This window comes from Anas acuta, chromosome 2 (assembly GCF_963932015.1).
Source record: "Anas acuta chromosome 2, bAnaAcu1.1, whole genome shotgun sequence".
Lineage (NCBI taxonomy): Eukaryota > Metazoa > Chordata > Aves > Anseriformes > Anatidae > Anas > Anas acuta.
In genome coordinates, this window is record NC_088980.1 from 118291566 (window position 1) to 118305239 (window position 13674).

A 13674-nucleotide genomic window follows, 5' to 3' on the forward strand; every position below is an offset into this window, starting at 1 on the left:
GTTTCCACCTGGAATCAGCGACAAAAAAGTCACTGGGCAATGATGTCTGTCTGCAGGAAACATGGTTTCGCTGGGGCTTACCCTGGCGTTTTGGAGGGTTGTCAGGGCCTGCAGATCTGGTCCTCTCAGGTGGGATCCAGAGATGCTCAGCAGCTCTGAAAAATGTGGGCATTGTTTTTCAGACTGAATATTCAAAGCGTCTCAATGTACAGTGGCATTAGAGGATGCTTTTGGAAAAATAAGCTTTGACTCCTGCATCCACCAGCTGCATTTTCTTGATGAGACAACTTGCATCTCCCTGTAAAAGAAGACATTGTCATGAATAATGAACTAATTTGGAAACCTGCTCTGAAGCAAATTCTACCAAGAACGTAATTGTGCTGTTCCCCTGATACCTGTGCACCATTCTAGCTTCGTCTTGGCTGCCTAGATTACAGACAGTGTTAATTTTCTCACTGCTACTCAAGAGCAAACTAGCTATTTCACAACTTGTACTTACGTGAGAGTTACAGGGAACATCTGGAGGCTCCCTCTAGATGGATCAGGCAGCATTATGCAATTCACCCCGTCCTTATTGCATTGTTTCTTCCTAGAGATCTTTGTAACTCTTCCAAGGGTCTCCCTTTAAGGCTTTCTCTTTTTTGTTTGTTTCTTCATTCATTTATTTTAAAGGCCTGTTTGTCTCTGGTATTTGTTTTTTTTTGTGTGTGTGTGCTTTTCTTTGGGGATGTGCTTTTGCTTGGGGCTGTGCTTGCCATCTGTAGTGTCTATGTTTCAGACACTGTCACCTTCTCATGATGATTCAGATTCCAGCAAGCTATGCCAGTGCAGCAGTGGGAGAGGTTACATTGTACCTGTGTGGTACTTCATCAGAGGTCTCATGTCCTCAGGTGTGTCCTACCAATGTCCTGATAAAGGGAGGAAACTTAATCTCCAGAACAACTTCTCTGACTGGTTAGAGTAGTGTCACCTTTTGCCTCCGGTTTCTTCCCAGGATCCATTGTGCTGACTTGCAGTTTCTTTGACTTTTATGTGTCACTCCACTTCACCCATATTTTCAAATCTAAAAAGCAAACACACAAACAGACAAAAATAAAGTTAGAAATGAGGACTCCCTGCTGGCCCATAATGGGCTAGAACACTCTCCATTTCTGTGGAGGCATTTTAAGCCTCCAAAGGAATGTAAATAATTGCTGTGTGCTTAAACACTGTTATAGCCTAAAGCGTATAGCATACCTTAAGGGTAACCCTTAATCAACATCTCCAAACATCATATCCATGTGAGCAGCACACTCAGTGCAGACTTTTATGAGCTTGTAAAGGAAAAATGAGGTTGAAGTTTAAGTTAAGTCTTATGGTATAAAGGAGGAAATGGGCTGTTTTGTCTCCAGTGAGAAGCCCTGGTGCCCGTGCAGGGGCTACAGCTCTGGGGGAGAAGGAGCTCTGCCCCAACCATTAGCTGACAGGAGAGTGTTGGTAATTAAGAAGAGACATGCCTTGCAGTCAAATCTTTCTAAAGCATGAGCTGCCGTGTGTGAGTTGTAGCTAATACTTAATCAAGCTTTAGATGAGCTTTTGCTTTAATATCTGATCCACCTGATCTTTAAAGTTGTAACTATCCAACGCTGTGCTATTTGTGTATTGGTAGTAGGGTTTTTTTATTTGGACACACCACCTTATCTCAAATTGTTACTCTGTGATAGTAAGACATGAGGCTGGATGATGCTTTGCCCCAGATTTTAGTGATAATGTCTTCTTCAACACCCTACTGGGACAGGATTTCATTAAAGTGACATATTAATCTAGCACGGAAAATAATTTTTCTTCCCTGTAGAGCATCTCTGTGAGGCTTTTTTACAGAGAGTTACAAAACAAAACTTGTCTTCAGTTTCCCTGAATAGATTGCCAGAATAAGACTGCTGCATGGTCTGTGTCTGTTTTATCTGTTACACAACCCCCTGGAATTGCAAAAGGGCAAGTCTTCTTGCCAGAATTTTTACCCATGATCTGAAGCAGACCTCACCAGCGTGTGCCTTGGTTTACATGGCGATATGGGCAGATGATCTGCTCTGCTCTGAGACACATCCCCTCCGAGCTGTGGCTGAGAAGTCACTGCACTGAATTTCCAGTCACTTATGGCATTTCATTGGTAGTGCAAACAAGTGGTACACGAGAAACCTCAATTTCAACTTCTTTTAATATTGTTTTAAATACAGATCTCATAAAACCTTTTTCTTAATTAACTTTTCTTGCATAGATAATTCATTTCACCAGCATACTATGCCACAGGATGCTTCTTCCTGTGCACAGAGATAATATGCTCTGTTTCTATTTCTGCCTGAAGCAGAATTAAAGTAGGAAGGGAAGTGTTTGGTAGCACTTTTATCCTTTGGAGTACTTTTTCTTGTGTGCACCCATGCAACATATTTTGAGATCACAGCCCTCACATTTCCTAAAGGAAGAGGAAGAAAAAACAGGGCAGCCTTAGAGAAAAACAAAAAATCTTGGAAGAACATAAAAGCCTCGTGTTCATTACAGTTTGCCTTGAAGAATTTATCTGACGTTTCTCTGAAACTTGAGTTATCAGAAGCAATAATTTGCTCTGCATTATCTGCTACCTCGATTCAAAAGAAGTTCTGAAGAGGTGTCATTTGAATTCACACAGGAAGCCAGATCTCTTAATAGAAGATTTACTTCTTATTAAGGCATCTGGTGCAGTGGGAAGAAAGCAGAGAAGCTTCTGGTCTCGGCATCTTTTTGCAATTTCTCTTACAAACGCCTGGAGTTCTAGGACAAATATGCAAAGGCAGTGCCTAGAGATGAAGGTGTAAGTGTCCAGATCAGACCATACAAAAGGAGAAGCAGTGAGGAGACACAGCTGGACAAGCGTAGCAGGGAGGATGAGAAATGGAGCTGGGCACCGTCAGCTGCTGCCTACCCCTGGACAGGCAGCGTGCCGTGTCCTGGCACTTCCCAGGCCCTGCATGTCCAGTTTTTAAGCAGAAGCTGCTCTTTTGTGCTGACATTTTCAGTCCATATCATGGGGCCCATGCCTGAATAGCTTACTTCCTGCATGCCAGTTTGCATCGCTGCCATTTTACCTGGTATACAGCCCTGACCTGAGCTCTTCCTGCATGCTGCCAGGACGTGAATGTAGGATTTGGTATTAAATCTCAGCTGAAGTATTCAGAGGAATAACCTCTGCTTCAGCAGTGTGGTTTCCCACTCGTGCCAAGGCAGCAGTGCTTTTAAATTCTCATGACCTCATTGTTTCTGACATTAGAAACGCTGGCTGCAAACTTTCAGCCAGTATGCCCGGGGGAGGAGAGGAAAGAAAAAAACAGCCAAAAAGTTTGCAAATCATCCCATTTTTTATACTGTAAGCTTCCCCGTGCAAAGATCCCTCCATTGTTTGCCCTTGGATGCCTGCAAAAGTGATGCAATGTTGTGTTTTTCCATGCTAGGAGTTATTGCTTCTGTATTTGCAAGTGTGAAAGAAGCACCCAAGGGGCAAAGGACATTGAGGATCAGGCATACAAAACACGTTTTCCTTTCATCTTAAAAAGGGGCACAACTGCACTATCTGAGCATCACTGAGCCATCTTGCATTTTGACAGTTTTTCAAACCTAAGAAAACCTGCCTTGCTAAATATTAATCCATTTCCATGCTGGGGACAGCAGGAATTGGTGAGGGGCAGCATTGCTCACTGAGCTAAGAGGCAAAAAGTATGTAAGAGAAAAAAAAAAAAAAAAGCAGGATCGAGTTTCCATTTTTGATGTGTTCTTGTAATGTCAGTGGATTTCTTGAGAGAAATCAACCTTCAGGCTTTTCTGATGAAATAAAAGGTGAATCCAGCACACACACAGAACAGCACAGGATCCCAGGAAAGGAAACTTGGCTCACCAGCAAATGAACTACATGGAGCCTGTTGTATTTTCTCCATTTGATTTATTTATTTCAGAGAGCTGCCATCACCTGCTGAACATCTTCAATTTGACTTTGCCCCACCCCAGCAATGGCATTTACATTGGGATGAATCACCTCCACCTTCCAATGCATCCTACCAATGCTCAGCCAAATACTTTCTGTTCTCCCCAGTTGCAAAATAGTTGTTGTTCCCAGTAGTTTAATGTTAAATCTGATTGAATTTGATGGAAGCACATTCTCCTTCTGTCCCAAAAAGCTGATACTACAGGCTCGTGTTTTCATTCTTCATGTCTCCTTTCCCATCTCTTGCTTGGCACCTCCCTGGAAAGCATGAGTGACTGGTGAAACAGGACAGCTTGCCAAGGAGATAAAACTCCTTTGAAGGACAGCCTTGACAAAAGAATAAGTCTTTTTCAAGAGGTCCCCCCTCTCTGGGTGAAATTGCATCAGTAGCCAACAATCCCTTATATCTGAGTGTGTCTGTTTCCCTCATTGCTGAACCTGATGTTCCTCTGTATGTTACTTTGGCGCTCAGGAAGACCAGTATTGCAAATATTTGTACTTTGGGACCGGAGCATTTCAGGCTTTATTTGTCCTGATGCGAGCATGCTGCTAACATGGATGCTATCCATTTTAGACACTGGAAATGGGGCCCAGATCCTCAGAGGTGCAACCTCCCGGTTGATGAAAATATTCTTAAAGACTTCATTCCTACACTTACGGTAATGTGCCTGATAACCCAGGAACCATTATTTCCTTGCTGTCATGGTATGGTCCATGTTTTGTTGTTTGAAGGGATGGTCTGTTAGAAATCAGCACATCTACAGAAACTACTTAGTCCACAAGCTAATAAAAAATGATTAAGCAAAATAATGACAAAGCAAGCAGGAAAGATATCATCTAGACATTCCCAAAAGTAGCAGGCAGATTGAATAATAATGCTCTGCGATTTGTCTTGCAACAGTAGCTAAAGTAGGTCCCACGTTCCTGTTTATACAGATGAAACAGGGAATCACGCGTGCACACACACACACATATGCTGCTGACTAAGTAATAAGATTAGATAGTATCTGGTCCTGTAGCCATTAATAGTCAGAAGATGCTAAGAGGTAAGAAACTAAAAAAAGACTGATTAATGCACTCCGTTGGTTATTTTCTGTCCGCCTTTTTCTGTCAACTCTCTATTCCCACTATTCTTCTCAGTGTGTTTCTGGGCACCGGTGGGTGCTTAGCCACCTACACACTGAGCTCCCCTTAGCTTTGTGCAGACAGCAACAAAATCAATCCTCCAATTTTAAACGTTTGCCAAAATGTACATCCACTGTGCCATAAAGAAAGCACTGAAAAAAAAAAATAAATAACGAGGCACCGTGCATGGAGCAACCACAGCGAGCTGAAGCTGGTGTGTTCAGCCTAACGTTAGGTCCACGTACAGCCCAGATGCTCCACCAGAAGGGCTGGATAATTTACGTAGTCTAAGAGCATCTGTCAGTTCATCTATCAAAGCTGCTGTGCAGAAGCCTTATTACCTCCCAGAAGCGGTGTTTGCGGATGCTGTATGTCTGACAGAAGATACCAGAGGCTCTTTATATAATGCTTTTTCACTTGTCAGAACAGCAGTGTTCCCTCGTAAGGTTTGCTCTGTGTGGGGATCTTAAAGGTGGCGGTGGGATGTGCACAAACAACGACCAGAATTTAACTAAGTTATCTCCTCAGCTGTAATTTCTAGTGTCCAGCTGTACCTGAGCCAGCCCTGGGCTGAGCTAGATATTTGAGGGTACTTGAGCCACTGAACATGGGGTGGCCGGGCCTTCTTCTGAGGCTGCTCCTTCCAAAATCCCCCCTGCCACGGCTCAACTAAGATGGCAAGTTCAGCCTTGAAAATAACGCCAGATCTGCTATGTTTCTGTGCCAGCAGAAGGTTTTTGCAAGGAGAAAAAGGGGCCGGGCTGCTTTATTTCTCTAAATGTGACTCAAGATTATCCAGAATTAGGATTCCAAAGCCACTTTGGGGTTTGGGTGTGCTTGTTTCATTGGTAGGCCTTGTTTCATATTTCTCATTCACAGCCTTTAGAGACTGAGCCAAGTTACAGGAAGCCTTTTCCCTCAAGCTTGTTCTCACAAAGCAAGTTCAACATGCCAAAAAGTCTGTCAGGAATGTGGAAATCTACAGGGGAAAAAAAATCGACCACACAAGCCTTCAGCTGCTGTGCCAGCTGGTTAAGAAAATTAATCCAATGGACAATAGCCACAAAAGAAAATGAATACATTTCAGAAGGGACAGGGCACTTTTAAAGTTTTTGTGGATCCGTGATGAAAGTAGATTTCATATCGTAAGGTACGAAATCCAACCATTAAGACGTGTCTGGAGAACCGGCAGCTCCATCACAGCAGCTGGAATAGGAGTTCAGAAGCGTTTCTAGGTATCTTTCGTAGCCTTCAAAGAGATCAAAAAGAGAACTAGCAAATGCTTATTGGGTTCTATACTTTTGTTCCTGCCTAAGTAGTAATTGAAGCACTGGAACTGCTCTGTGCACAGCACAGACCCAGCCGTACAAGACCACTATTGGGAAAAAAAAAAAAAAGAGGAGTAAAAAACAGTCTGGAATACATGAAGATTGGGTATATCTGCAACAGGAATCACCCCAATTCACCTGCTACAAATTCCCTGTAAAGATGACATTAAATTATGAATTCTTGACCACCCTGACATTTAGTAAATTATTTCTCGTTAAAAGGAACTAGGTAAAAATTAAGTATTTTTAGTTCAGTTTCTTGCCTTGCAACTTCAACTTTCAACTTCAACTTGCTTTTCAACTTCAAGTTTCTTGCAACTTCAGTGCTTTTTAATATGTATTTTTAAACATAAGATTTTCTCTATTTTGTTAGAACATCTCTTGTTTCTAGAGCATGCAATGAAATTAGCTAGGAAACAGGAGCCAAACATAATTTGAAGAATCACGCTGCACTTTCTCTCCAGTTACAGTAACCGGTGTAGACAGTCTTGCTGTCAGACTACTTTTAGCTGATCTGGGTTACTGCATGGTAGGCAGAAGTACTCAAAAGAAATTTAAAGAGGTCTTGCTCACATGTGCTGGCTGTAACACAAGACCTGGTAGGATAGGTTTGTTTCTGTAACAGCTGACTCAACTTCATAGTGGGGAGAGAAGTATTGCACCTACTTTATATGTGCATAAGCAAGTTGTTTTTTTTGGTTTTTTTTTTTAAGAAAAACTTTTGTGAGCAATTTTTTGATACAGAGAGATCACTATAACAATTGAATAATGTTTCAGGAGGCAACATCTGGTATCACTGTGTATGTAGTGACCAAAACCCAAGATATTAATATCCTGTTATTAACAGTCTGTGCAGAACAAAATTATTTAAGAAAAGCAAACAAGCAAATACTGTGAATAACTCATGATGAGAAGAATAATTTGCTTTGAGACCACCATTCATTTTAGCTAGTCCTGAATGTTAAATATATATAAAATATATAAATATATATAGTAAAATGGGCATTAGCATCATTGGTCTGTGTTGTCAAAGACCTTTGTAGAAAATAAGTGGCATCATATAGTCTCATGAAGTTTCAGTAGAGATGTTTAGGAGCCTTATCTTTCTTAATATGCATCTTCCATGCTATTAGGCTCATGCAGCAATTCTAAGCACATTTACTTTTGGCACCCTGTTGGTACGACAGGGATTAAGCACGCCAGTGCTAACAAGTTAAGTGTCCCCAGAACTGTATCTTTCTCTTCAGAATAACAGGATGAAGCAACATAATGGTGTACTTGTGCAGCAAACCCAATACAAGATGAATCGCACAATGGTCTTGACAATGCTGATTAACTGCTCTAGCTTGCATTTCAGTGATTAATTTCATATGAAAGCATCCTAATAATAGATGGGCAGGCTGAGCTCTGCTGTTACACAACAGGGCAGTAAATTGGCCAGTAGGAGGTTTGCTATCTTGCTGAGAGCTAATGACAAATACTTATCAGTACAGCAGCCACTCTATTCCTACTTCTAAACAACCTCAAAATGCACACATCCTGGTTATGCTGTTCGCATGGAGAAATCTGGAAAGTCTTCAGCGTATCCAAAGGCTAATCGTGTAATCAGTGGTTTAGTCTAATGCTGTGAAAATTTCCTTTAAGTACTTCTGCCTAACACACAGTAAAACAAATCAGCTAAAAGCAGTTTGTAATCCTGTTTGTGTAAGTCTCCAGATCTGTCCCCCCCTCCTACTCAACAAAATTGGGTGTGCAAATGATTATCTACCCTACTTGCACAAATAAATCCTATTAGTCAGTGTTTATGACTTACTTCTTATTGTGGAATCTTAAATGTAATCACGGTGGTGTTGCTGTGCCTCTTAAGGCCTCCTGCGACATTGATTACAACTATTAAAACTGAGACCTAGTTCCTTATGGGACTTTTGTCCTATTTTCCACTGTTGCCTCCATTACTTTCCCTTTAAATCATTCCATACACAAAGGTTCAGCAGCGCAGGCTATGTATAATTTCATTTAGTTTAAACACAACACAAAACCTCAGAAACCTGTTCCAACTGTCAATTTTATTTGAAAGGTGTCTTTTATACAATTTCATATAGAGAAATAAATACGAAAGGCCTATACAAGTACAAACAAGAGTTGCAATACTGACCTTCACTTTTCATACTCATCTTTCAATACTTTAAGGGACAAAAATTGCATCAAATATCCTACATTTAGCAAAATAAATTTTACAAAATCTTGGATCACAACAGGTCTGTTCATGCCTACTGGAAACTTTTAAACTGAGTTTTCTTGTACATACAACCTCAACACTCAATTACATTCAGCTGCCTTTGAGAATTTCACAACACAGACCGATTTACATTTTCCTCCAGATAGATATCAAAAGCACAAGTCATATGTATGTCGCACTCCAATGTAGCAACTTGGCATTACCAGTTTTAATGATATACTGTGTGAACACAATATTTTTGAAACACATTCTGATAAATTTAAAGGACAACCTTGCCTTCAAATAAAAGCTTTGATACTTTTTAAAACTTCAAAATGGGCATTTGCTTTGGCGCAACATGATTTTTACAAACCCTTAAAAAAATTAATTCAGCACCATATAAAAGGCTTTTATATATAAAAAAAAAAAACATTATAAAATAAGAAAGCTTTTGGGTTTTTTCAAAACATGATTTCTCACTGTATGGGAAAGAGTCTACATTATTCTAATATAGGGTATCCTCCAGATGCAGCTATGTAATCGACTGATTTTTCACAGTTTAAAGAATATAAAACCAAAGCACATATTTATGTGTTTGGGGTAGTGGATATTTATTTGAATATAACTGCTCTTTTAAGAAGTTGAGGGTTGTCTTCTATAAGAAAAAAAGTCAAAACCCAACACTATTGAAAGACCACATAATATACAGAAACACTCTTTTACCCTTTCTTAGGGAATTTGTCCTCATTCCAAAACAAATTAGCATCTAAGAACTTTTTAAAGAGCTGTAGATTAAACTTGCTGGCAATCAGAGGAAATATTTCAGATATTTCCTATTTGGATAATACAAGTGTAGGCTTTAGTGCAGGGAAGAAAAAAAGTAATTTACTGTAAGTGCACAAAAGCCCAACCCTACAACTTCTTCCTGTTTCTTCAATGCTTTTTACTTATGGGAAGTATATAGAACCTCCCTCTCAACCCTGATTTAATAACTTACATAAAAACTATGTTTGAAGAATATGGAGATTTAACAGTTTACATGTATAAAATACATATACACACACACTGTTTTTCAAAAGAACCATTACTTTTTAAAGGAGTGTTGTATTATTTTTTTCTTTCCTTTATTATAAAGCTTTCCTTGTGTTACTAAATAGTACCCTAATTTCTGTTTCTTAAAGTTTAAGTGCTTCTTTCATCCATTTGAAGGAGAATTTGCACATTCAGAATCACTAAGCATACAGGACAACGCTGTAGTTCAGGGTAAATATCCATTAAGGCTCAGCTTGGAATAGCAGCCATGCTGTCGTGTTGTGATTCGCTCCACACCAGACTGGTTTTCGTAACAAACCTGCTTGGATCACTGCAGGTTTCTCTACTCATTGCTTTCTGAGCAAAGCCAGTAAAACCAAACAGTTTTCACTGCAGGTTTTACAGGCATAGCTAGAGGTACTGCAGGCCACAGAAGGTTAACTGCTACTGTCAGCAACACGTTTGTCAGCAGCATGAAAGCAATAACCTAGAGAAAGTTTTAATAAATGCTGTAGAGTTAATCTGGCCTATAAAACCTATTTGCTGTGATGATGATTAAGACACTAAGACCCACTGCAGAGCTAGGGTCTAACATCAAGATTAAAGCAACAACCATTTGATGGTTGGGAGAAAAACCATTTGATGGTGATGGGAGAAAAAAAAAAGATGAGACTCTAAAAAGAAAGACCTGAAGTGTCTTTTTTGCATGAACACTTTCAACATAGGAATGCATTTGTCAAAAGTTAAATCATTTGTAATGGGGTAAAATGTAAAGTTTGGGCTCCTGAGCCCAATACTGGACAAGGGAAAAAGGAAAGGAAATTGTCATATATCTTAAAATATACAGCAGTATCATTAGGACAGTATTTAAAAAACTATGATTAGAAGAATGAGTAAGTTGTATTTATGACTTTAAGAATATTGTAACTAAATAGTAGCTTACTCAGAAGACCTTAGTCTTCTTTCTGTCGCGTTTGAAATCGTTCCATTAAAGCCCTACATATACTTCCTGGTATCTTCTGATGTTTTTCTATTAGGGCCTGGAGTGCTGCTTTTGTCTGTAAGGAAAGAGAAAAGGGTTGGGTCAAATTAAGTCATCTTTATATTGTTCACACACGAACACCATTTCTAGGCTCCAAAATTTGAAAGGATGAAAAAGAGAACTATTGCAAATACAAAACACTATTTTTTCCATGATTAAGCCCACATGATTTGTCCATGGCATCACTACCAAGAAACAAACCAGCAAACTAGTATCTTTCATCTGTGTTAGCTGTGTTCACAAGCCCTATTAGTGATACGCAATAGTAAAATGGTGATGGAGTAAGCTAGCAGAGACCTAGATCTATAAAGCATGTCAGTACCTGTATACTGCACTGCAACTCAATCTTCTGCCTATGCACAGGTTTGCATCAGTAACACTTTGCATGCAAGAATTTTGCTTCTACTCAGGATCAGAAGCAGCCCTGGAAACACAGTTGTGTCCCACCTAAGTACGTTTGGCTTTTACAAAATAATTATCCCTGCATCCAAGTCCCCCTAAAGGAACTGGTCCAGCAAAGCATGCTTAGATCACACCTAAGTAACTGCACACAACAGCATTATTCACTTGCACTCAAAAATTTAGCAAGCCCAGAAGTTAGTAACAGCCATTCTATTATATAAGTTCCCCTGCATGGGGAACACTGAAAAACAGCAATACACAAAAACTATGGTGAAAACACATAGCAACTTCCATGTTCTGTCTACAGAAGCACAGACTATTAAACTCTTAAGACAAGAGACAGAACAGAGACCTACTGCTTTTGCAGACCATGGGTCAACAAGGGGAAGAGATATTCTTGGTACAAGCTCTCACTGTTCCTGTGAAGTAAGTTATCAATTGCTAAGTCCCGGGAGCAGGTCCCTGTCCATGTCCTAAGTGTCCTTACAGTGTCCTTAGCTTCTATTAGGAAAAAATTAAGTTCACGTTTTCCTTTGCTATACATAATGGGAAAATGAATACCATGCCATAGTCTGAAACATGAGATGAAGCACATTAAAATCACTCTAGGATTCTAGGGGATTCACGTTCCACAGGCTTTATCTAGCAGAATGCACCCTTAAGGCAGAAGGAAGTGAGGGCGTGTACAAATGTAAGATTCCAAAGCATGGCTGAAAGTCATTTAAACACACACAATTGCTTCTGCAAACCAACAGTGCTGAGGCTCTGTTAGACTGAACCCCCAAAAGAAGCACTCAGTTTGCCATAAACAGGGCATAAGATAATGCAGATAAACATTTCAAAATGTCATTTTGCAGTGATCTAATGAGATGATAAGCAGGTGATGACAGAAAATCGACCTTACACCTGCATTGTCAAAACAAGGATCTTTCAGATTAAGTTTTCAGAATGCTAAACAAGACCCCCTGCGAAGCTTTCAAAATGGCTGTTTTGGTGCCCTCAATCTGACTGCTTCACACATTTTATATCTGCACTGTGAAATCTATTCACGAGTTGAATGAATACTGACAAGCTTCTCTACAAACCACCTAAATCTGAAGAAGGCAAACATTCAAAGAGTTAATTTGTGGGGTGAGAAGTTGGAGGAAATAGAAATGGAAATAGACTGTACGAAGTCATGAAAGGATTCAGCTTTAGTTGTTTCATTGCATGGAATTTCAACAGTTTGTGACCACAGATTCACTGTATTTTAAAGGCTTCATTGGTAATTTTCTAAGTGATCAAGATCCAGAACACTTTCCCTGGATGAAGCCCATGACTTTCTTTAGCAGCCCAGAGCAATTTTATCTGACTGAACTTCCTTAGGCCCTAAAGCAAGTTGTTTCCTGAAGCAGATAAAGAATACAGTATTGACTTTAAAAGGCCTAGAACACCTGCGAGGTATAGCAATACATCAGCCATTAGGAGGAATATTTTAGAGGTAAGCAAGTACAAAGTTTACCACAATTCCATCAACTTCTACAATTAGTTCCACAACAGGAATCACTATCTTGACAAGAATATTCCAGTGTTTTCTATTAAAACAGTAAATACTTTAAATATATATATATATACACACACACACATATATAATATGCAAATCTGTCTTACCTTAGCAGTCAGTTCCTCAGCAGTTATGTTTGGATCATATGGAATGGGTTCTCCAATAAATGTACGAAGCTTGACTGGAAACCCACCGTACATAGGAACTACTGGCAATCTAATACGTTCATATAGTTTCCTAAGTATTTCTAATATTAAAAAAAAAAAGGTAGGGGAGGAGAGAAGAGAGAGACTGAGATTACTCCACCATGTTTTTTTTTCCCCTCACCATGTTTTAAACCTGAAACTGGATTGTCAAGTAATCCAGCCAGTGACCCAGATTCTCAAATGTGTCATCTCAACAGAATGTGTCATTCTACCTTTCATTTTCCAAAATTTGCATTAACACCGACATAAGACTTGCTTCCAAACTCATTTTAGAAATATCCACCCCCACCCCCCAAAGAATAGCTGCAAAGATGAAAGCAGAGAAAGGTCTGTAGCTGCTTCTGGAGCGTAAGGGAACACACACAAATAGGGGTTACCATTTTTACCATTTAGCTAATTTTACAGGTTAGCTTAAGAAACCAGTAATGGTAGAAGACTGTTCTGTTTAATCCCACTGAGGTCTAAAGGAACAGAAATAGTCTTAAATAGTCTACCTAAAAGCCAGTCATGCTGATATGCTGAATTGCTCTTTCAGACCACACACTGCTTTGCAGTGAAACAATACACAAAGAAGAAAACAGCAATAAAAATTTCAATCAGCTGTAAGAGGACACTTCTTCATGTCACTTCCTAAGCATCTGTCCCAAATGCAACTAGAATAAATTCCTTTCAAAATGAGTACTAATATTCTCTTCTTCAATTCTAGACAAGAAATTCCTTTAACTTAGTGTTGGCATAAAAAAACATCTTTAGTGACAGATGTGAATTTTTCTGTACACAACCTATA

At 39.6% G+C, this 13674-nt stretch overlaps 1 protein-coding gene across 7 annotated transcripts in view; it reads right to left on the minus strand.

The window, feature by feature from the left end:
- Window positions 1-690: 690 nt before the first annotated feature.
- Window positions 691-13674, minus strand: part of LOC137851095 (DGAT1/2-independent enzyme synthesizing storage lipids-like) — a 28300-nt gene continuing 15316 nt past the window's right edge. For 3 of the 7 annotated variants that reach the window (XM_068671873.1, XM_068671874.1, XM_068671875.1), the window contains exons 6-8: window positions 12789-12928; window positions 10638-10752; window positions 691-1063 (exon numbers count right to left, since the gene is read on the minus strand). In XM_068671873.1, the coding sequence (XP_068527974.1) occupies window positions 10648-10752; window positions 12789-12928 (245 nt within the window). In that variant the 3' untranslated portion in view covers window positions 691-1063; window positions 10638-10647. Of the gene's footprint in view, window positions 1064-8491; window positions 10753-11490; window positions 11621-12788; window positions 12929-13674 lie in introns of those variants that run through there. The other 4 variants (XR_011092995.1, XR_011092996.1, XM_068671876.1 and 1 more) reach the window with 4 other exon arrangements.